The 24,512-nt window shown below is 40.6% G+C and overlaps 1 protein-coding gene across 2 annotated transcripts in view; it reads right to left on the bottom strand.

Annotated features, from left to right (window-relative positions):
- Positions 1–24,512, bottom strand: part of dnah5 (dynein, axonemal, heavy chain 5) — a 343,383-nt gene that overhangs the window by 51,409 nt on the left and 267,462 nt on the right. For both annotated transcript variants that reach the window (XM_043689617.2, XM_087987009.1), the window contains 3 exons: positions 24,340–24,475; positions 19,497–19,813; positions 10,806–10,961 (listed from right to left, as the gene is read on the bottom strand). In XM_043689617.2, coding sequence (XP_043545552.2) covers positions 10,806–10,961; positions 19,497–19,813; positions 24,340–24,475 — 609 coding nt within the window. The remainder of the gene's footprint in view (positions 1–10,805; positions 10,962–19,496; positions 19,814–24,339; positions 24,476–24,512) is intronic.

Here is a 24,512-nt window from a genome sequence, read left to right as displayed (position 1 = left end):
CCATTGGGGCAGTGCCATCCAGGAAGATGAAAGAAGAAAAATGGACAGTATAGGTTTTCTGGTAATCACAAGTACATACCACACTTAGAAGATGTACTTACAACTAGAAGATATGAGCATGTTATTATATGATTGGATAATATCATATCTGCTAGTTTGATTACAAATGGATAATATAATTATGTGTACTAACCTGGAATGTAAACTATGTGAACACTGTTGGATAGGGATATGGGTGAGTAAATATGTAAGCCTTTGACTGGAAGTTATTTGAAGAAGTAGCTGATTGGAACCTTTTGTCGGTGGAAATAGGATAAAACCTTAGCTTTTATAATAAAATTTGAAATGTAGGCCACCTTTTGAAATGTATGCCTCCCATGCATGCATGAATAAACATTTTAACAAAGAAACTTGAGTCTTGCCTGGTCTAAGAAGGAATAATGGGTAAAAAACAAACTTTAAAAAGGGCTGCCTACTTTTTTTCCCACTATTTGCAACTGCAAATAAAAATCCTTGCTATCATATTTAAAACAATTAGACATGGTCCTAAGTAAATAAGGTTAGCTCAATGAGCAAACATAACGGTTGTCATGAGATCTTTATTTATATGGGATAAATAATTAGGGCAGCCTTGCAGACACATGTTATGTCTATTGATTTTGCTCAAAACCTCACAATTTTGAAAACTTAAAAAAGGAAACAAATAGACCTGTAGCAAATAACGTTCTATTCGAGAGAACTGATGTGCTGTATATCTTGCAGTGAAAATACTTTGCTTCATAGCTCTGCAGTAAAATCTTTAAAGATTAAAATAATACAAATTACATGCTAATGTTAACAAAATCACATTTTCTAACATTTTAATTCAAAGTGCTAATGAAAAAGTATAGAGTTTAGTAAGCAAGTACCCAAGTCACTTACAAAATTAGTTCACGCCAAATGTGACAATTTAATACAAGACGTTTTTATATTTGCTGTTCAGCATTAGATTTTTAAGCTCGCCATTTATGCCTGTAACAGCAAAATAACCTCGCTAATGCTATATTTTTAAATCTTGTGATTCTAACTTAGATCACTGCTCTTTCAGAATTTTCTAATTTTAGATATATGGAAATGCAGGCAACTGAAATTCATGGTTTCAGATATGTCACATTATATTTCCCTAACTTCATCTAATTGTTATCATTAAATACTCTCCTAGGAGGGAATACTGACACAAATGTTATTAAAAATCACTTACTGAGTGGCTGTACCTTTGGGCTTTATACCTCATTTAACTTTAGAGAAAGAACAGCTTTTATTTACTTTTTAATAACTTCTATTATTGAATCAGCCGAAGCCTATCTTTCTGAGTGAATACTAAAGAAGTACCTGATATAAGAACATTGTGACTAAATTACTTGATTTCTGTACACCCACTGGCATTTTCCAAACTGGAGTTCCCAAAGCCTAAAAGAAATGGGAGTGAATCACTGGACCATGAGAAATCTTCATATTTCCAACTGCCTTTACAGGGGTAGTTATATTTTTTCTCTTTTCTATTTCTGTGTATTAATAAAATATACTTTTTAGGAATAAAAGCATTGTTCCTGTTAAGACACAGAAAAAGATAGAACCTCTCACACCCTCAGGATATTCCAATGTGCTTTTCAGTCAATTAATTGCTATTGAGTGTAAATGCAATACTTAATAAGCAAACGCAATGTATTAAGTGCACACAATCTTAGAGCTAAATGAACAGATAATGGGACCGTGGGAACTTTGGAGGGATCAGTGATTACAACGCTGAAACTGAGACTCTCAGTGTCAAATGCAACCTGCATTCCTTTCTATAATCTTAAGACCCAGAAATGTGAAATGCAACATACAACCAACCAGAGTGGGTGCAGTCAGTTTTTTTCTGCTGAGCACATGGGATCTACTGGTGAGTGATGTGAGGCCCTTCAGGGGGCACTCTTCACAGTTGAAGTCATCATTAATCATAGCATCCTGCATGAGAAATGCAAGCAGTGTACAACTGTGTGGGGTGCAAATGATAGTCACTTGTAATCTTGATCATGTAAAAGCTGATGGCTCATCATACAAAGGACATGTTCTGTTCCTTACATTCTCTACATAGGTTCAGTGGGAGCATGACCAATGCATCTGTGTATGAGTTTTGTGTTCCTGTTGTGCTGCAACCATGGTGCACAGTAATGGAGGAGGAGCAGATGCACCAGCAAGTCCAATGTCCGCAGCAACCTCTATTGAATAGTCTCCTTGTGAAGAGGCACAGCTCAAGAGCCACTCAGGATACGCAAGAGCTTTGGGAAGTCTTCATCATCAATGTCATTTCCTCCAGGAACATTGACGCCGCAGACTGCTGATGTCCCACAACTTCATTACAGAAGTATGCCAACTACCAAAGTGGGACTTGGGTCTTGAATGGGTGGATGGCCATCCTATCCTGGTGGGAACCAACATGAGATCTCAAAATTCTCAAACAAATGGATGAAGGCTGTGCCCAATGCAATTTGTGCCAGATCACTCTGTTTCATCTCATTGCCTGAGCCCATGATGAAGTCAGTGCTGCAGCCTAAGCAGTAGGCTTTGACAAGAAAGCTGGTTTCCCCAAGGAGCAGGACATCTGACACAGTTATACACATCGCATTGAAAAGGACATATTATAGTGCAGTCATCATTATCAATGGATAAGGCTCCAAGTCCATCAACGTGCGAGTCATCTGTGATCACAAGTTATTAAATTTTGGAATCCTGTACCAGGTATCCTGGGAGTTGTCATGATGCCTATATTCCTGAGATGACTCATGCTCCTGCTTCATATCAAGGGTCAGATCCTTCCGAGGATGGTAACTGAGAGACAAAAGCTACACTCTGCAACCACAGCTGATGACTCCATTATACAATCTACCATCTGAGGCCAAGCGTATATACAGCGCAGCCTATTGGTCCACCTGGGCCATGGAGGAGCAAATGACAGGACTGCTGAAGATGAAGTTACAATGCTTGGTTCAGTCTGGAGTTGGAGGATTTGGAGGGGCCGCAGGGTGTGTGTGCCTTGCATCACACCCAGACACAATCAGCAGTATAACCTTAGCATGCTGTGCTCTGCACAACTGGAGTGGGCAAAGAAAGGGGATGTGATGGACTTTGAAGAGCTGGAAAGCAACAGCAGTCTTCTAAGGAGAAAGATGAGTAGATTAAGTAGGAGGAACACCAACTTCTCCATGATAGAGAGCAGCAGTGTCAAATACAACAAGCCAAAACCTGTCTGTCCCCAGAGACAAATGCAGCTTCTATTTGTTTTTTTATTTGATAGTGCTGTTCTGAATAAAGGTGGATGTCCTGAAATGTTTGAAGGCTTTCCAGTATGTGATGGTGCCATATTGAACAAACAGATTTTTGCCTACAATGGGCATTCCTGATGAAGAGCTTATGCTTGAAACATCAATTCTCCTGCTCCTGGGATGCTGCCTGACTGGCTGTACTTTTCTAGCACCGCATTCTCAACTCTGGTCTCCAGCATCTGCAGTCCTCACTTCCTCCCATGGATGGAAAAGTAGCACTCCCTTAGTCAGGTGGGATGAGGCTAAGGACAGGTAAGCTTATGCCTTGGTTCTTAAATGCACTAGTTATAAGAATGTATGGGAAATGAATTGTCAGCTATGCCACCTACATGCCTGAGAGGTGTTGGCATGTGGTTGCTGTGTAACTATATCCACGATGAAGGGCAACTCCAGACTACCAGCTTGTGACCAGGTACATGGCTAGCTTCAAAAATGACGTTGGCACGAGGAATCCCAGGATATCCCAGTACTGGTGAGTACTTCCACCTATGACGAGTTGGAGAATATAATGAGCTGGGTAGTGAAATAAGTATTGGGAGTTTAGGGCTCCTCGCAATTTGACCCCTCGCCAATTCCGGAGAAAATTTAGCCCAATTTTTTTTTGTGAAAAATATTTTTTATGAATATACAGGAACAGAAAGAGTGCAAAATCCAACCACAGACAATCTGAAATTTGAAAACCTCTTAACACTGCTGTTAGTCACTTACTTGCATTTTACGCTTTCAATTTTCAATTTGGAAACCTAAGATATGCACAAAGAAATCAAATCATTTAGCCGCATTACAAAAATATTGGATACCAATTTAGTCTATATTCCAAAGGATAGACTTAAGCAGAAGGCATTGAAAAATCGATATCTTTCTCCTAGTCCTCAGGATCAGGGCCTAAAGATGGTGTTCCTTTCCTCAGATTGTGGACATCTTGTTTTGTGGACCATACACTGGTGCAAATTAGTAAGAACATTGCGACCCAGGCTATTCATTTGACGAGATATTGAACATGGGCCAAAAGAATAACGTGGCAATATAACCTGCTTTTAAAATTATTCCTGCTAAGCTCTGAATGATTTTGGATTTTGCCACAGCTTCCATGGGAGCAGTATTTTGCACCTTCTATAATTACATGTGAAAGTGCATGGAAAAAGTACAAGTAGAGATTGTAAAATAATACACAAGAACATAAATATTCATAGATACATGTCACAAAAATCCAAATTTTAGTCCAGATAACAATGTTGACTTGAATGAGAAACTCCATCTGACTGCTCATTTTTGCTATGTATAGAGTCATAGAGATGTACAGCACGGAAACAGACCCTTCGGGCCCACTCGTCCATGCCGACCAGATACCTCAACTTAACACAGTCCTACTTACCCTGTCCATACCCTCCTAACCCTTCCTATTCATATACCCATCCAAATGCCTTTTAAATGTTGCAATTGTACCAGCCTCCACCACTTCCTCTGGCAGCTCATTCCATACACGTATCACCCTCTGCATAAAAACATTGCTCCTCAGGTCCCTTTTATATCTTTCCCCTCTCACCCTAAACCTATGCCCTCTAGTTCTGGACTCCCCCACCCCAGGAAAAATACTTTGTCTATTCATCCTATCCATGTCCCTCATGATTTTGTAAACCTCTATAAGGTCACCCATCAGCCTCCGCGCTCCAGGGAAAACAGCCCCAGCCTATTCAACCTCTCCCTATAGCTCATATCCTCCAACTTTGGCAACATCCTTGTAAATCTTTTCTGAACCCTTTCAAGTTTCACAACATCTTTCCAATAGGAAGGAGACCAGAATTGCATGCAATATTCCAACAGTGGCCTAACCAACATCCTGCACAGCCACAACAAGACCTCACAACGCCTATACTCAGCGCTCTGACCAATAAAGGAAATCATACCAAACACCTTCTTCACTATCCTATCTACCTGCGACTCTACTTTCAAGGAGCTATGAAACTGCACTTCAAGGTCTCTTTGTTCAGCAACACCTCCCCAGGACGTTACCATTAAGTGTATAGGTCCTGCTAAGATTTGCTTTCTAAAAATGCAGCACCTCGCATTTATCTAAATTAAACTCCATCTGCCACTCCTCAGCCCATTGACCCATCTGATCAAGATCTCATTGTAATCTGAGGTAATCTTCTTCACTGTGCACTTTGGTGTCAGCTGTAAACTTACTAACTATACCTCCTACGTTCACATCCAAATTATTTACATAAATGACAAAACGTAGTGGACTCAGCACAGGTCCTTGTGGCAGTCCACTGGTCGCAGGCCTTCAGTCAGAAAAACAACCCTCTGCCATCACCCTCTGCCTTCTAGCTTTGAGCCAGTTCTGTATCCAAATGGCTAGTTCTCCCTGTATTCCATGAGCTTTAACCTTGCTAACCAGTCTCCCATGGGGAATCTTGTCGAAAGCCTTACTGAAGTCCACATAGATCACATCTACTGGTCTGGCCTCATTAATCCCCTTTGTTACTTCTTCAAAAAACTCAATCAAGTTTGTGAGACATGATTTCCCATACACAAAGCCTTGTTGACTATCCCGAATCAGTCCTTGCCTTTCCAAATACATGTACATCCTGTCCCTCAGGTTTCCCTCCAACAACATGCCCACCACCAACATCAGGCTCACCGGTCTATAGTTCCCTGGCTTGTCCTTACCACTTTTCTTAAACAGTGGCACCACATTAGCCAACCTCGAGTCTTACAGCACCTCACCTGTGACTATTGATGATACAATTATCTCAGCAAGGGGCCCAGCAATCACTTCTCTAGCTTCCCACAGAGTTCTACACCTGATCAGGTCCTGGGGAGTTATTCAACTTTATGCGTTTCAAGACATCCAGCAATTCCTCCTCTGTAATATGAACACTTTTCACGATGTCACCATTTATTTCCCTACATTCTATATCTTCCATGTGCTTCGCCACAGTAAATACTGATGCAAAATACTTGTTTAGTATCTCCCCCATCTACTGCGGCTCCATACAAAGGCCACTTTGCTGATCTTTCAAGGGCCGTATTCTCTCCCTAGTTACCCTTTTGGCCTTAATGTATTTGTAAAAACTCTTTGGATTCTCCTTAACCCTATTTGCCAAAGCTATTGCATGTCCTCTTTTTGCCCTCCTGATTTCCCTCTTAAGTATACTCCTACTGCCTTTATACTCTTCTAAGGATTCACTTGATCCATCCTGTCTATACCTGACATCTGCTTCCTTCTTTTCCTTAACTAAACCCTCAATGTCTTTAGTCATCCAGCATTCCCTACACCTACCAGCCTTCCCTTTCACCCTAACAGGAATATACTTTCTCTAGACTCCTCTTATCCCATTTCTGAAGGCTTCCCATTTTCCAGCCATCCCTTTACCTGCGAACATCTGCCTCCAATCAGCTTTCGATAGTTCTTGCCTAATACCGTCAAAATTGGCCTTTCTCCAATTTAGAACTTCAACTTTTGGATCTGGTCTATCCTTTTCCATCACTCTTTTAAATCTAATAGAATTATGGTCGCTGGTGCCAAAGTACTCCCCCACTGACACCTCAGTAACCTGCCCTGTCTTATTTCCCAAGAGTAGGTCAAGTTTTGCACCTTCTCTCGTAGGTACATCCACATACTGAATCAGAAACTTGTCTGGTACACACTTAAGAAATTCCTCTCCATCTAAATCTTTAACACTATGGCAATCCCAGTCGATGTTTGGAAAGTTAAAATCTCCTACCATAACCACCCTATTATTCTTACAGATAGCTGAGATCTCCTTACAAGTTTGTTTTTCAATTTCCCGCTGACTATTAGGGGGTCTATAATACAATCCCAATAAGGTGATCATCCCTTTCTTATTTTTCATTTCCACCCAAATAACCTCCCTGGATATATTCCTAGGAATATCTTCCCTAAATAGAGCTGTAACTCTGCCCCTTATCAAAAACGCCACTCCCCCTCCTCTTTTGTCCCCTTTCTATCCTTCCTATACCATTTATATCCTGGAACATTAAGCTGTCAGTCCTATCCATCCCTAAACCACTTTTCTGTAATTGGCATGATATCCCAGTCCCATGTTCCTAACCATGCCCTGAGTTCATCTGCCTTCCCTGTTAGGCCACTTGCATTGAAATAAATGCAATTTAAGTTATCAATTCTACCTTGTTCTCTCCTTTGTCTCTGCCTGCCCTCACTGTTGGACTCACTTTTGTTCTCAACTGTATCCTGTCTCAGATTGATCTCTTTCCTCACTATCTCCCTGGGTCCCCCCCACTCTCCCCCCCCCCCCCCCCCCCCCACCCCCTACCTTACTAGTTTAAATCCTCCCGAGCAACTCTAGCAAATCTCCCTGCCAGTATATTAGTCCCCTTCCAATTCAGGTGCAATCTATCCTTCTTGTAGAGGTCACTTCTACCCCAGAAGAGATTCCAATGATCCAAAAATGTGAATTCTTCTCCCATACACCAACTCCACAGCCATGCATTCATCTGCTCTATCCTCCTATTCCTGTCCTCACGAGCTTGCAGCACCAGGGGTAATCCAGATATTACTCCCGTCGAGGACTCATTTTTAAATTCCTGCCTAACTTTGTATATTCTCCCTTCAGAATCTCATTTTTTTCCCTTCCTATGTCGTTGGTTCCAATGTGGACAATGACCTCTTGCTGGCCCCTCTCCCCCATGAAAGCATTCTGCACCCTCTCTGAGACATCCTTGATCCCGGCATGAGGGAGGCAACATACCATTCTGCTTTTTCGCTGCTGGCCACAGAAACCTCTGTCTGTGCCCCTGACTAGAAAGTCCCCTAACACAATTGATCATTTGGAACCTGACCTACCCCTAATTACATTACAGCCGGTCTTGATATCAGAAACAAGGCTGTTCATCCTCCATTCCCTGAGAATCCAACACCCCCTACATTTTCCAAACCAGCATTCTTGTTTGAAACAGGGATAGCCACAACAGAATCCTGCACTACCTGCCTACCTCTCTTACCTTTCCTGGATTTGACCGTGGATAGGACTGTACCTGCGGCTTTTCTCCCTTCCTACAACTGCCAACCATCAATCTTCCTTGCTCTTGGAAATTCCTCAAACAGTCATTGAGTCATAAAAATGTACAGCATGGAAACAGACGCTTCGGTCCAAATCGTCCATGCCGACCAGATATCCCACCTACTAGCACCCGCCCCATATCTCTCCAAACCCTTCCTATTCATATACCCATCCAGATGTCTTTTAAATGTTGCAATCGTGCTAGCCTCCACCACTTCCTGTGGCAGCTCATTCCACACACGCACCACCCTCTTGTGTGAAAAAGTTGCCCCTTGGTTTCTTTTATATCTTTCCTCCATCACCCTAAACCTATGCCCTCTAGTTCTGGACTTACCCACCCAAGGGAAAAGACTTTGCCTATTTACCCTATCCATGCCCCTCATGATTTTATAAACCTCTATAAGGTCACCCCTCAGCCTCTGACGCTCCAGGGAAATCAGCCCCAGCCTATTCAACCTCTCCCTATAGCTCAAATCCTCCAACCCTGGCAACATCCTTGTAAATCTTTCCTGAACCCTTTCAAGTTTCACAACAGCCTTCCGATAGGAAGAAGACCAGAATTGCACACAATATTCCAACAGTGGCCTAACCAATGTCCTGTACAGCCGCAACATGTCCTCCCAACTCCTGTACTCAATACTCTGACCAATAAAGGAAAGCATACCAAACACCTTCTTCACTATCCTATCTACCTGCGACTCTGCTTTCAAGGAGCTATGAACCTGTCCTCCAAAGTCTCTTTGCTCAGCAACACTCCCTCGGACCTTACCATTAAGTGTATAAGTCCTGCTAAGATTTGCTTTCCCAAAATGCAGCACCTCGCATTTATCGGAATTAAAATCCATCTGCCACTTCTCAGCCCATTGGCCCATATGTTGAAATCTGAGGTAACCTTCTTCACTGTCCACTATACCTCCAATTTTGGTGTCATCTGCAAACTTACTAACTATACGTCTTAAGCTCACATCCAAGTCATTTATATAAATGACGAAAAGTAGTGGACCCAGCACCAATCCTTGTGACACTCCACTGGTCACAGGCCTCCAGTCTGAAAAACAACCCTCCACCACCATCCTCTGTCTTCTACCTTTGAGCCAGTTCTGTATCCAAATGGCTAGTTCTCCCTGAATTCCATGAGATCTAACCTTGCTAACCAGTCTACCATGGGGAACCTTGTTGAACACCTCATTGAAATCCATATAGATAACGTCTACCGGTCTGCCCTCATCAATCCCCCTTTTTATGTCTTTAAAAAACTCAATCAAGTTTGTGAGACAAGACTTCCCACGCACAAGGCCATGTTGACTATCCCTGATCAGTCCTTGTCTTTCCCTGTCTGTTCCTCAGGATTCCCTCCATCAACTTGTCCACCAGCGATGTCAGGCTTACTGATCTATAGTTCCCTGGCTTGTCTTTACCACCTTTCTTAAATAGTGACACCACATTAGCCAATCTCCAGTCTTCCAGCACCTCACCTAGGACTATCGATGATGCAAATATCTCAGCAAGAGGCTCAGCAATCACTTCCCTCGCTTCCCACAGAGTTCTAGGGTATACTTGATCAGGTCCTGGGGATTTATCCAAGACATTTCACGTTTCAAGACATCCAGCACTTTCTCCTCTGATATATGGACATTTTTCAAGATGTCACCATCTATTTCCTATCTATTTCCACATCTATTTTCTATATCTTCTATATCCTTTTTCACAGTAAACACTGATGCAAAATACTCGTTTAGTATCTCCCCTATGTCATGCGGCTCCACACAAAGGCCGCCTTGCTGATCTTTGAGGGTCCCTGTTCTCTCCCTAGTTACCCTTTTGTCCTTGACATTTTTGTCAAAACTCTTTGTATTCTCCTTAACTCTATTTGCCAAAGCTGTCTAATGTCCTCTTTTTGCCCCCTGATTTCCCTCTTAAGTATACTCCTACTGCCTTTATACTCTTCTAAGGATTCATTCGATCTATCCTGTCTATACCTTACATATGTTTCATTCTTTTTCTTCACCAAATCCTCAATTTCTCTTGTCATCCAGCATTCCCTACACATATCAGCATTTCTTTTCACCCTAACAGGAATATACTTTCTCTGGACTCTCGTTATCTCATTTCTGAAGGCTTCCCATTTTCCAGCCGTCCCATCACCTGCAAACATCTGCATCCAATCAGCTTTCGAAAGTTCTTGCCTAATACCGTCAAAATTGACCTTTCTCCAATTTAGAACTTCAACTTTTAGATCTGATCTATCCTTTTCCATCACTATTTTAAATCTAATAAAATTATGGTCACTTGCCCCAAACCACTCCCCCACTGACACCTCAGTCACCTGCCTGGCCTTATTTCCCAAAAGTAGGTCAAGTTTTGCACCTTCTGTAGTAGGTATTGAAATCTAAGAGTTATATCAGCTTACCTTGTAGATGGAACCTGTTTTGATGAAATTTTTCTCCAAAACATTATCCAGTGCCGGATCCAACTCCTCTCCCACATCTTCAATAAGCAGTGGTCTGCCAAGAGATAGACTATCCTCTAGGTGGTTTCTGAAGTATTTGTGGTTTAAGGAAGTAATCTAAAAATATAACATCAGAAGTGTATTAACCACACTGTGTGTATTTTGAATTTAGTTTTCAAGTATTTTACATCAATAACTTTTCATACACTCCAACAAATTTCTGTGCATTCCGTGTTCACCTGTACTACGGTTGTGAATACGTAAGTACTTGGAGTCAAAGTACTAACTCACTAGGTGCATTCACAGGGACTTGCTACAATCATGCATGATATGATTTTGCCTCCTGCATAGTATTTCACCTGAATCGGCCATGCTTGTTAGTCCCCCTTAACATAAACCAGGTGTGGATATTATAGTATTGAATTTTCCAACAGATTTTTATTATCCTATTCAGACAATATATTCTTCAGGCATATCCATGTCTGGACTAACATTATCCTATTAAGTTAAATACAGCAGCATGTTCGCAATAGTGTGTCATGCTTCAGGTTACCCCAGTTAATATGGAATATGATATCATTTATGCCCTTGGGTCACAGTTTATGATTGTGATGATATTATGAACATGTAAAGGTATACTGAAATTCCTACTCTGAGGCACAAAACAAGGAAAAATCCAGGGATAATGATATCATTTAGTTTATAGACTTAGTGGGTGCATTTGTAATAGAAAATTCTTACAGTAAAGTGTTTTAGAACCTTTTTATGATGGAAAGGTATTGGTGAATTTATGTCCTTAGAAAGAGAAGGGTTGCCAATGGTGTAGATTGTTTAACGTCTGAACCAAATATTCCAACGTTTGGGAAAACCTCAACAAAAGGTACCATAATTGCAGTTCCAGAAAGTTCTGCTCTAATGCATCACCGAATCAACCTGATGTACAAGAAGTGATTCAAAAACTGCAGTATATGAGTGATACGCTATATGTTTGAAGAACTTAAAGGAAAGTTACAGTTGATGGAAATCTGAAATAACACTGCAAATGATGGAAAGACAAGGCTGACACATTAAAAGTTTAACTGGGGACCTTGCATCAGAACTGATGAAATGGCTGAATCAAAAGATCAATTACTTCCAGATGTCATTGAATTGGCTGAGTATTTCCTCCTTTTTTGCTATTGCTATAAACATACTGTTGGAATACATCTGGTAGTACTGGAGCAATTGAGTGAAGTAAAGGAATTTCGCAGGGTGAATCACATAGTGATAAGAGAGCTTGTCTAATTTTCTGTCATATAAATGATGAGGCAGAAAGTCAGAACTCCCTGCAATGGTGCCTGTACAGTTTTGATGGAGAGACTCTGCCCAGGCAATGCAGTACACAAAAGCTCTGGAACAACAAAATTTAAAGAGAAAACAAAAATGTTTAATTTCCTTACAAGTCTAACAAATTCAGAAATTGAAATACTTGCTTCACAATTGTCACACACATGAATTTCAAATTAACTCAAAGGCTAGTTTTCTTTCATTAAATGTATTGTGAACTTTGACAGCGATCAGGGGAATCAGACTTCTTCACTGTACATTTTGATATTAAATCTGTGAACTTGATGGTTTTCATTTTAAGGTAATACCTGCTTGTTCTGGAATTTCCGATCAGAATAAATTGCTTCTATCTACAATGCCTAACTTTTAGTTGTTTTAAAAATCACAGTTACATTAATCCTTAATCTCCAATATTCAAGGGAATACAGCCTAGTCTATGCAATCCACCTCATAGTTTAACCTGTTTAATGCTGGTATCATTTTGGTGAATCTGAGTTACACCTTCTCCAAAATAATACATCCTTTCTGCTGCCAGAACTATATGTAACATGGTTTTCCAGGGCTCAGGACAGAGACAGCTGAAAGATAACATAGAAAATAGGAGCTGGAGTAGGCTATTCAACCCTTTGAGCCTGCTCCACCTTCATTATGATCTTGGCTTATCATCCAACTCAATACGCCATGCCCGCATTCCCCCCCATATCCTTTGATCTCTTTGGCCCTATGTGCTATATTCAATTTTTTTCTTGAAATCATAGAATATTTTGGCTCAACTGCTTTCAGTGGGAGTGGATGATAATGGAGGACATGGACCTTTTCTGTATCAATGGTGCTAAAGTAGAGGTGGTCATGAGCTTCAGGTTCCTAAGAGGAAATATCAACAACAATCTATCCTGATGCATCCATGTTGAAGCTACAATCCAAGAAAGCATGCCAACACCTCTACCTCCTCAGAAGTCTAAGGGAATTTGGCATGTGCACAATGACTCTTACCAATTTTTTTAGAAAGCATTCTATCTGAATGAGTCACAGCTGGGTATGGCAACTGCTCTGCCCAAGATGGCAAGAAACTATAGAGTTGTGAACGAAGCCCAGTCCATCATGGAAACTGGCCTTTCTTCCACTGACTCTGTCTACAATTCTCACTGCCTCGATTAAGCAGCCAACATAATTAAAGAGCCTGTATCTCAGTACATGTGACAATAATAAATCAAATCATTCATTCATTCAAATCATCCTCCAGGCTCACCACTCTCTGGGTGAAAACATTTCTCCTCATCTCAGTCCTAAATGGTTTACTCCATATCCTGAGACTGTGACCCCTGATTTTGGACTCCCCTGCCATCAAGAACATCCTTCCTGATTTATCCTGTCCAGCCCTGTTAGAATTTTATAGCTTCTATGAGATCCCAATCATTCTTCTGAATGACAGCAAATATAATCCTAATAGATAACCTCGCCCATAATGCAATCCCACCACGAGGAAGCAGTTTGGTAAACCCTGCACTCCCTCTATAGCAAGAACATCCTTCCTCACATAAGGAGACCAAAACCACACACAACATTCTCGGTATAGACTCGCCAAGGCTCTATTTATAGAACATAGAACAATACAGCGCAGAACAGGTCTTTTGGCCCTCGATGTGAACTAATCTAAGCCCATCACCCTACACTACCCCATCATCATCCACATGCTTATCCAAGGACTGTTTAAATGCCCCTGATGTGGCTGAGTTAACTACATTGGCAGGCAGGGCATTCCACACCCTTACCACTCTCTGAGTGAAGAGCCTGTCTCTAACATCTATCTTAAATCTATCATCCTTCAATTTGCAGCTATGCCCCCGTGTACAAACAGATGTCATCAACCAATAAAAAAGAATCTCACTGTCCACCCTATCTAATCCTCTGATCATCTTGTATATCTCTATTAAATCGCCTCTTAACCTTCTTCTCTTCAATGAGAACAGACCCAAATCCCTCAGCATTTCCTCATAAGACCTTCTCTTCAGACCAGGCAACATCCTGGTAAATCTTCTCTGCACCTTTTCCACTGCTTCCACATCCTTCCTGTAATGGGATAACCAGAATAGTCCAAGTGAGGCCGCATTAGCATTTTGTACAGTTGCAGCATGACATCACGGCTCCGGAACTCAATCCCTCTACCAATAAAACCTAACACACTGTATGCCTTTTTAAAGGCACCATCAACCTGGTGGCAACTTTCAGGGATCAATGTACATGGACACCAAGATCCCTCTACACATCCACACTACCAATAATCTTTCCATTGACCCAGTATTCTGCCTTCTGTTATTCTTCCCAAAGTGAATCACCTCACATTTATCTGCATTGAACTCCATTTTCTACCTTTCAGCCCAATTCTGCAGTTTATCCAAGTCTTCCTGCAACATTCTTCCACACTGTCCACCATTTCACCAACTTTAGTATCATTTGCAAACTTACTAACCCTATCCACTTATGCCTGCATCCAAGTCATTTATAAAAATGACAAACAGCAGTGGTCCCAAAACAGATCCTTGTGGCATACCACTAGTAACCGGACTCCAGCCTGAATATTTTCCATCAACTACCACTCATTGCCTTTTTACAGAAAGCCAGTTTCTAATCCAAACTGCTAAATCACCTTCAATCCCATGCCTCTGCATTTTCTCCATTAGCCTACCATTTGGAACCTTATCAAAGTCCATGTACACCACATCAACTGCCCTACCCTCATCCGCATGCTTGGTCACCTTCTCAAAAAACTCAATGTGGTTTGTGAGACATGACCTGCCCTTGACAAATCCACGTTGATATTTCCAATTAAATTGTTGCTTGCTAGATGCTTATAAATCCTATCTCTTATAATCCTTTCTAAAACTTTTCCTACAACAGATGTAAGGCTCACTGATCTATAATTACCTGCGTCATCTCTACCACACCACCCCCCCACCCGCCTTGATCAAGGGCACAACATTTGCAATCCTCCAGTCCTCTGGTACTAAATCTGTAGACAATGATGACTCATAGATCAAGGCCAAAGGCTCAGCTATCTGCTTCCTAGCTTCCCAGAGAATTCTTGGAGAAATCCCATCCGGCCCAGGGGATTAATCTACTTTCACACCTTCTATAATTGGTAACACCTCCTCCTTACTAACCTCAAACCTTTCAAGTCTAATAGCCCGTATCTCAGTCTTCTCTCTGCAATATTCTCCTTTGCCTGAGTGAAAACAGATGAGAAATATTTGTTTAGCACCTTTCCGATCTCCACAGGGTCCACACACAACTTCCCACTTCTGTCTTTGAAAGGCCCTATTCCTACCTTCTTCATCCTTTTATTCCTCACATATCTATAGAAAGCTTTTGGGTTCTCCTTTATTCTACCTGCTAAAGACTTTCTCGTGTCCCCTCCTTACTCTTCTTAACACTCTCTTTAAATCCTTCCTAGCTACTCTGTAGCTCTCCATCGCCTCATCTGAACCATCTCGCCTCAACATCATATAAGCCTCCTTCTTCCAACTGACAAGAGATACAATTTCTTTAGTAAACCACGGTTCCGTTACCTTATCACTTCCTCCTTGCCTGACAGGAATATACCTATCAAAGACACAAATTAACTGTTCCTTAAACCAGCTCCACATTTCGATTGTCCCCATCCCCTGCATTTTGCTGCCCCATTCTGTGCCTCCTAAGTCTTGCTTAATCGCATTATAATTGCCCTTCCCCATCTATAACTCTTGCCCTGTGGCATGTACCTATCCCGTTCTATTGTTAAACTAAACGTAACTGAATTATGGTCACTCTCTCTAAAGTGCTCACCTACCACTAAATCAAACACCTGGCCTGGTTCCTATAATTGCAGCAAAATATCTCTGTTCCTATACTCAAACCCTCTCACTATGGAGGCCAACATACCATTGCTTTTCTTACCACCTGCTGTACCTGTACGTTTATCTTCAGTGACTTGTGTACAAGGACATCCAGGCCTTGTTATGCATTCCCCTCTCAATTTATAGCCATTAAGATAATAATATTCTTTCTTGTTTATGTTACCAAAGTGAATACTGTCACATTTATACACATTAAACTGCATCTGCCATGCATTTGCCCACTCTCAGCATATTCAAATCACACTGAAGCATGTCTGCATCCTCCACACAGATCACCCTCCTACCTACCTTTGTGTTATCTGCAAATTACATTTATCTCCATTATCTAAATCATTAATATATATTGTGAATAACTGGGGACCTAGCATTGAACTCTGCAATACACCACTAGTTACTGGCTACCATTCGGAAAAAGACAGGTTTACTCCTACTGTTTGTTTTGTGTCTGTCAATCAATTTTCTATCCATTTCAATACATCACCCCCAATTCCATGCATCTTAAAATTACACATTATTCTCTCATATGGGACTTGTCAAAAGCCTTCTAAAAATCTAAACAAAGCAGATCACCTGGCTCTCCCTCATCAACTCTACTCACTTCATTCTCGAAGAATTCCACTAGATTTGTCAAGCATGATTTCCCTTCCTGACTCTGTCCAATCCTGTCACTGTTTTCCAAATTTTCCCTACTACTGATGTCAGACTCACTGGCCTATAATTCTAGGTCTTCTACCTGCCTCCCCTCTTAAACTACCTTATAATCTGTAGGAACTGTTCCTTTGTCGACAGAATCTTGGAAGATGTAGTCACTATTTTTAGAGTCACTTGCTTAAGTACTCAGGGATATAGATTATCAATGCCTGGGAATTTATTGACCTTCAATACCGTCAATTTCTGCAATATTATTTCCCTACTGATACTGATTTCCTTCAGTTCCTCGCTCTGGAGTTACCCAACATTTTTGGTATGTTTTGGGTCCTTCTTTGTGAACACCACACCAAATTGTATATTTAGTGAAGTAGTCACTTCTTTGCTCATCATTATAAATTCCATGTTTCTATGTTTCTCTTCACCAGTCTTTTTCTCTTCACATATCAATAGGAACTTTTCCAGTTAGTTTTTATGTTACCCATAAGCTTCCTCTCCTTTCTTTAATCAATCCCTTTGTCTTCCCTTGTTGAATTCTAAATTACTCCCACTCCTCAGGTCTGTTGTTTCTTCTGGCCAATTTGTATGCCTTTTCATTGAATCTGATACTGATTTCTCTTGTAAGCCATGATTTGACCACATTTCTTGGTTTACTTTCGTGCCAAACAGGAATGAACAGTTGTTGAGTTCATCCAAGCATTCCTTTAATGTTTACCACTATCTTTCCATCTTAATCCCTTTAAGTTACATTTCCCAATCTATCGTAGCCAACTTGCACTTCATACCATTGTAGTTTCCTCTACTTAGATTCAGGAACCTAGGCTCAGAATTATTATGGTTACTCAACACAAAGGGGCCTCACATAACTAGATTATCAATTATTCCTTTTTCATTACAAAATACCCAGTCTAGGACGGGCTGTTCTCTAGTTGGTTCCTCAACATATTGATCCAAAAAAATCATCCCAAAGATACTCCAAGAATTCCTCCTCAACAGTATTGTTATTAATTTGATTTGTTCAATTTATATGCAGATTACAAGACCCCATAATACGTTTAAAAAGTGAAGCAGAAGATGGGAAATTATAGGCTGGTTAACCTAACTTTATTCGTTAGTAAGATTTAACAGTCCATTATTAGGGATGAGAATATGGAGTACTTGAGAGTGTATGATAAAATAGGACTGCCAACCCAGCTTCTGTCAAGGGGAGGTCATAACTGCCAACTGCCAAATCTATTTGAATTTTTTGAGGAGATAGCAAGTAAGTTAAACAAGGGAGAGCCAGTGGACATAAAATATTTCAATTTCTAGAAGGCCTTGCACATCAGGCTGTGAAATAAAATAACAATCCATGGTATTAACAGCGAGGTATTGGCATAGACAGAAGATTGGCTGATTGACAGAAGGCAGAGCGTGGGAATAAAGGACTCTTTTACAGGATGGCAACCAGTGGCTACTACACGTCCCTCGGGGTGAGTGTTGGGACAACAACTATTCATGTTATACATTAACAATCTGGACAAAGGAACTGAGGGCATTGTTGTTAAGTTTGCTGATGTCACATTGATAGGTAGAGAGACAGGTAGTCCTGAGGAATCAGGGAGGCTGCAGAAGGACTTAGATAGGCTAAAGAATGGGTAAAGATGTAGCAGATGGAATACAATGCGGGCAAGTGTGAGGTTGTGTACCCTGCTAGAAAGAAAAGGCATAGAATCTTTTATAATTGGTGAAAGACTTTGGAAATATGAAGTAAAAAGGGTCTTAGGAATCCTTATTCAGGATTCTCTTAAGATTAGCATGCAGCTTCAGTTACCAGTTTGGAAGGCAAATGCAATGTTCGTAATTTATTTTGAGAGGGGTAAAATACAAGAGTAGGAAAGTACTGCTGAGGCTAAAACCTCTGGTCAGACTGCACTTGGATGTGAGCAGTTTTGGACCCCATACATAAGGAAGAATGTGCTTGCCTTGGAGGTTCACAAGGATAATCTTGGGGATGAAGGGCTTGTCATATGAGGGATGGTTGAGGACTCTGGGTCTGTACCTGTTGGAGTTTAGAAGAATGAATCTGTTTGAAATTTACAGAATACTAAGAGGCCTGGACAAAATGTACTAGTCAGAGAGACTAGGTCCCTAGGGCACAGCTTCAGGGTGAAGGGACGAGCATTTAGAACAGAGATGAGGAGAAATTTCTTCAGAGAATGATGAATCTGTGGAACTCATTGCCACAGAGGGCTATGGAGGCCAAGTCATTGAATGTATTTAAGACAGAGATGGATAAACTTTCAGTTAGTAAGGAGATTGAAGGTTATGGGGGGAAGGCAGGAGATTGGTGTTGAGAAACATATCAGCCATCTAATGGCAGACCAGACACGATGGGTCATCTGGCCTAATTCTGCTCCTATTTCTTATGGCCTTTTAATTACAGATGTTTCTTTACTGATTCAGCCCTTTGAGTTAAAAGCTAACATTCCACTAGGCTTTGAATTAATTTTAATAGTAAATATACTGAAAGGTGCATAATCAATGTGAGCTTGAAAGCTCTTGATAAGGAATATAGCTGGTTTACTTTATGAAGAATTGGATTTTTTTTGCAACATGGTGAATTATGGGCGATTTTCAATCAATTGCTTTTGTGAATTTGCCAATTCAGTAAAAATAACATGCGCCACATACATTACACCATGCTAGACATGCACCAGTTATAAAACGTTTAATGATATACATAGATAAACCATATGTGGTAAATGAATTGGTCATATACAAGAAAAAAAGAACATTATAATACCTGAAGTTCATTCTTAACCTCTTTGTTCTTTATCCATGTCTTGCTCTGGTTTTGTGGATCAACCAGCAATGGGTAACGAGCTGCTTTCGTAACAATGATTCCATTCTGGATCGACAACTCATCATTAGGTAAACCTTGTAGGTTCCATTCACCAATTGTAGGAATGTCAATTAGCATTTCTGTAAGGTTCAAGTTGCTGGCAAAGGGAATCTTACGAGTATTCATTTCTTTCTCCCAATCCCTCAAAAGCAAATTACGGAACTCTTGATTAAATGGCCCTGAATATGACAAAAAGGCAGTTGCCAACAGTACATCACCTGAAACAACAAATCAAAAACATTAGCAGTTTGCTTAATATCTCAAAGCAGGTTAATAACTTCAGAGTTCTTTTGCACTTCCAAGGGGGGAAAGCAACAGTGTGTAAAATACTTTAGTAGAGGGAAGAAGGGTTATAGATGTGAAGCGAACATCAGCACCAAAATGATACAAAAAAACATCTTTCATTACTTCAGTACATCCCAAAAATATCTGATAATGATGAGTTCTTTCCATAACAATGCCAGTGAAAGGATATGAGTTCAAAGAAGATTTACTAGAATGATACCAGGTATGAAGGATTTTGGATACAAGGAAAGATTCAAGAGACTGGGCTCATACTCCTTGGAGCAGAGAAGATTAAGTGGTGACCTTACTGAGGTGTCCAAAATTATGAGCAATTTTGACAGAGTAAAGAAGGATATTCTGTTTCCATAAGTTGATATGTCAGTAACTACGGGTCACAATTTCAAGACTGTCAGCAGGAGAGCTAGGAGTAGGATGAGGAGAAACTTCTTTACTCAGAATGTTGTTAGAATTTGGAATGTGCTGCCTGGGAGAGTGGTGGAGGTGGATTCCATAGGAGGTTTGAAAAGAGAGCTGGATATATATTTAAAAGTGATTAAGTTAGAGGTCTATGGAGATAGGGATAGAGAGTGGGACAAGCTGGGAGTTCTTTCAGGAGCCGGTACAGACATGATGGGTCAAAGGGGCTCCTTCTGTTTTCCAAAATTCTATGACGCGATGATAATCCAGCGATAACTCCTGTGCTCGTCATCAAAATAGTGGTATGGGCTCTTTTACGTTCACTTGAGAAGTTGGGAAGGCTTTGGTTTAATGTTTTCTCTGACAATAGACCTGTAGGTGCAGTTGGAGAGCAACTGCATTGATCCAAACACAAGAATCTGCAAGACACATTCTTAAAGTGAAGGAATTAATCCAAAGACTTTGTAAAAGATAGTTCCTACAGGATACTGTAGGAGCATTTTTCCCTGTTAGGGAATGAAGACTTGGGAGGCAGACAGGATGCAGGCAGGTGGATGTTTATTCATGCAGAAACTGGTTAAAGCAGGGAGAGGGCCAAAGGATCTTCCCTGAATTGGTCTCAACATGCAAACTCAATTATTCGCTTAATCTTTGGCTCAGATCAGAAGATAGGTCAATCACACACTTTAACACGTACAGTAAAAAGCAGTATTTTTATACATTTCTGTATAACAATGATTATATATAATGCAACTATAGTGCTTCCCTCCTAATCCATCCATCCAATCCAGTAAAACACCTAATCAATGACAGACACCTGTTTGATTAGCCTCAGCTTCCCGTGATTTCATATTGTTTAACAGACTGTATAAGCTCTAGGCTTTGGGATCTTTTGATGTGTCCTGTTCATTCATATTCCAAAGTTTACTGCTGTACTCCTTCAGGCCTATCAGGCTGGCTTTAGATTAGATTAGATTAGATTACTTACAGTGTGGAAACAGGCCCTTCGGCCCAACAAGCCCACACTGACCCGCCGAAGCGCAACCCACCCATACCCCTACATTTACCCCTTACCTAACACTACGGGCAATTTAGCATGGCCAATTCACCTGACCTGCACATCTTTGGACTGTGGGAGGAAACCGGAGCACCCGGAGGAAACCCACGCAGACACGGGGAGAACGTGCAAACTCCACACAGTCAGTCGCCTGAGGCGGGAATTGAACCCGGGTTTCTGGCGCTGTGAGGCAGCAGTGCTAACCACTGTGCCACCGTGCCGCCCACGCTTTATTTGTAGAAAGGGCATCTCATGCGCTGTCTTCATGAAATTCAGTTATTACTCATACATTGCCCACTATCCTAATTTTGCGCACAAAAATACAAAAGACAGTTAGTTCCAACTAGTTCCTGTAAGATTTATAATATTGATCTTTGTTACAAAGTTAGTTATAAAGTGGAAGGTTAACTACAGTTTTTCCTACTCTTAGTACTTTGAGCTGTAGACAATCTATTTTGTTCAGGGCGCAGGATGGTATTTCCTGAAGCTAATTAAATTTCACATCTAGGTCTAAATATCTTTTCTTTAATACTTTATTAAGCATTGGTTATATGTTTTTTATATGTTAAAACTATCCTTATAATTCCCAAGGGAATTTATAAATAGCCTATTGCAGAGTAATTCATTTCAAAGAAACAACAAGAAAATAACTTCAGCTGCTGTTCTGGTAATGACTTAAGGAGGTGACTGGAGTTATTTCATGCTTGGAGTTCATTCATTCACTGGACAATTACTCTTCCATTGTGAGGGCTATGATTAGTTGCTTGACTATTTTAGAGACATGAGTTGAAAAATGTGGTGCTGGAAAAACACAGCAGGCTAGGCAGCATCCGAGGAGCAGGAGAATCGACGTTTCGGGTATACCCGAAACGTCGATTCTCCTGCTCCTCGGATGCTGCCTAGCCTGCTGTGTTTTTCCAGCACCACATTTTTCAACTCATGTCTCCAGCATCTGCAGTCCTCACTTTCTCCTATTTTAGAGACATGCCCTTACCAGCACTGTCTGGAATGGGGTACTCATGGCCTTGATGTAACTTTATTCAAATATGTTGCCATTTTCTTTAATTAAAGGCTGGAACAGACTATTAGTCTTATTTATCACCTATCAGCTATCATGTGTGTTAATCCTCAGGCAGGCTGCCTCTTTTTGTTTGGCAGCCATTTTGTGTGAGCAGACATGGGCCATTTTGTTGTAAGTATGTACAGGACACCCCTACAAATGCACTTTGTGAATGGGATTTCCAGTGCAGTGAAGAGGAAATAAAAGCAATTACTTAATACCCCAGCTCTGGAATATCTTGAGTTGCCCCAAAGTAATGTATATGATGCACCACTGAAGGGGTTCAAGTTAGGGCTGGTGGAGCGAAGAAAGGGGTAATTCTTAAGCCTCGCATCTTAGTTTTCTGTGTCTATAATCAGTAGACAGAGTGCCCAATCAGAGGTAACACTGAAGAGGCTGGTGCTAGAGCTTATGTCAGAGGTCTTTACATGCCAGACAGGTTTGTCAGGGCTCATGGGCTACCACAGAGTAGAGAAGACAAAAGTGTCAAGTTTCTTCAATATGACTCTGCCCTCACCAACAATCAATCCCAGCCAGGGTACTCAGCATGATATTTAAGATCTGAAGCAGTTGCAGGCCATCAACAATGGAACAACTCCTCTTTCCTTCCTTACCCTCCTTTCTCCCAGTTCAAGAGTCAACTCTTGCTGAGCAGCCTCCAGACCATAAAGATAACTCAGGCCAGATAAATCAAAGGCATTCCCATCATTATCCTCCCCTACAGCCATCACTCGCCCACACTCCAGACCCACCCAATTACTATACAAATCATTTTTGCAAACTGCTTCTTGATTCATATCTGCACAGCATACACTGTGTAAATGCAGCCTTATTCTGAAATAACAGCCTGAGTTGATACTGGGTTGAAGCTAGAGACTCTCGAGAAAACGAAAGTCTCACTTCACTTTGTTCTCAAGACAATTCAGTCCATCATGCTTGATTTATATTTATAGATCTTAGCTCCAATGCAAAGCTGAATGAGCACTAAACCTGCAGTGAGAATGAACCATTAAGCTTATTACAGTGTGCTGACCTTAAATTATATTCAAAACTTATGATAAAGCTGCTGTTGAAATAAAATCCATTGTTCATTGATTAAAGAATGCTGCTTTGTTGTTTAATTTTGTCAGTTGCAGTGCCAGTTTAGTACACCATATTGATTAATTTTGCAGAGTGTCCATTATCTAGTGTGCCCAATTTTAATGATTCCAATCAAATTTATATTTCTCCAGCAAAGTATTAATATTCATGTTATTGATTTTACAATATTATGAATTATATTATTCAAGCAATGTTTTCCTGAGTTGTTTGGTAATGCTGATCTTGAGAATTGTTGAAAATAATACATGTTTCCAAGCTTTCCATTTTGCACTCATCTGGACAAGTCATAAAAATACCAAAGTAAAAGGCAAAATACTTTATATTATAAAGGAGGTGAGTACTAATTGGTTGGCAACTGAAGTCTAATTGGTACAGGTTTTACTAAGGATAATGCACCATCCAATGATGATGAAAAGTTAACTGTCTGTTTTTGTGTAAATTTTAAACCTGCTGAGTTTAAAATTTAAACAAGGCCTGAGTATTACCTATCATTCATCAATAACCATGTATTATCCATGGCAACACCTGTACCAGAGTCCACATGCCAACTAAACAGCAATCCCTTTTAATAACATATAAATCTTGATTTTTCCCTAAATTGGTCTTCTTGCAAATTGTCCTGAGTGTAAGACAAAAACTTTAACCAAATGTATATTTTCTCAGCAATACGCAAGTAATTTCTTTTTAAGATTCTGTCAAGAAATGCAGTAGAGAGAGTGAAGCACTGTGCTTTTACATGTGACATATCTATTTTCCAGAAGGTAGCAAGAATAAACTGTATGAGTACAAAACATAATTTAGTGGTCAGTGAAGGGTGTTCTTACCGACAAGGCGTTTGGTCTGTGCTGAGAACTCTTTACTTTGTTTAGTCCACCGTTCTTTTTCACCTGCCAGCCCACTGATCAGAGTGGAAGCAGTCTGCATCTTGTGTCGGCAACGTCCGGCATCCTCCAACAATGCCTGACAAGAAGAAATGTTTCAATCGTACTTCACACTA

This window comes from Chiloscyllium plagiosum, unplaced genomic scaffold (genome assembly GCF_037043375.1).
Source record: "Chiloscyllium plagiosum isolate Xiang-an unplaced genomic scaffold, Cpla_swu_hap1 HiC_scaffold_5, whole genome shotgun sequence".
Lineage (NCBI taxonomy): Eukaryota > Metazoa > Chordata > Chondrichthyes > Orectolobiformes > Hemiscylliidae > Chiloscyllium > Chiloscyllium plagiosum.
The sequence above is the reverse complement of the archived record's forward strand: the minus strand, read 5'-3'. Positions and strand labels throughout refer to the sequence as shown.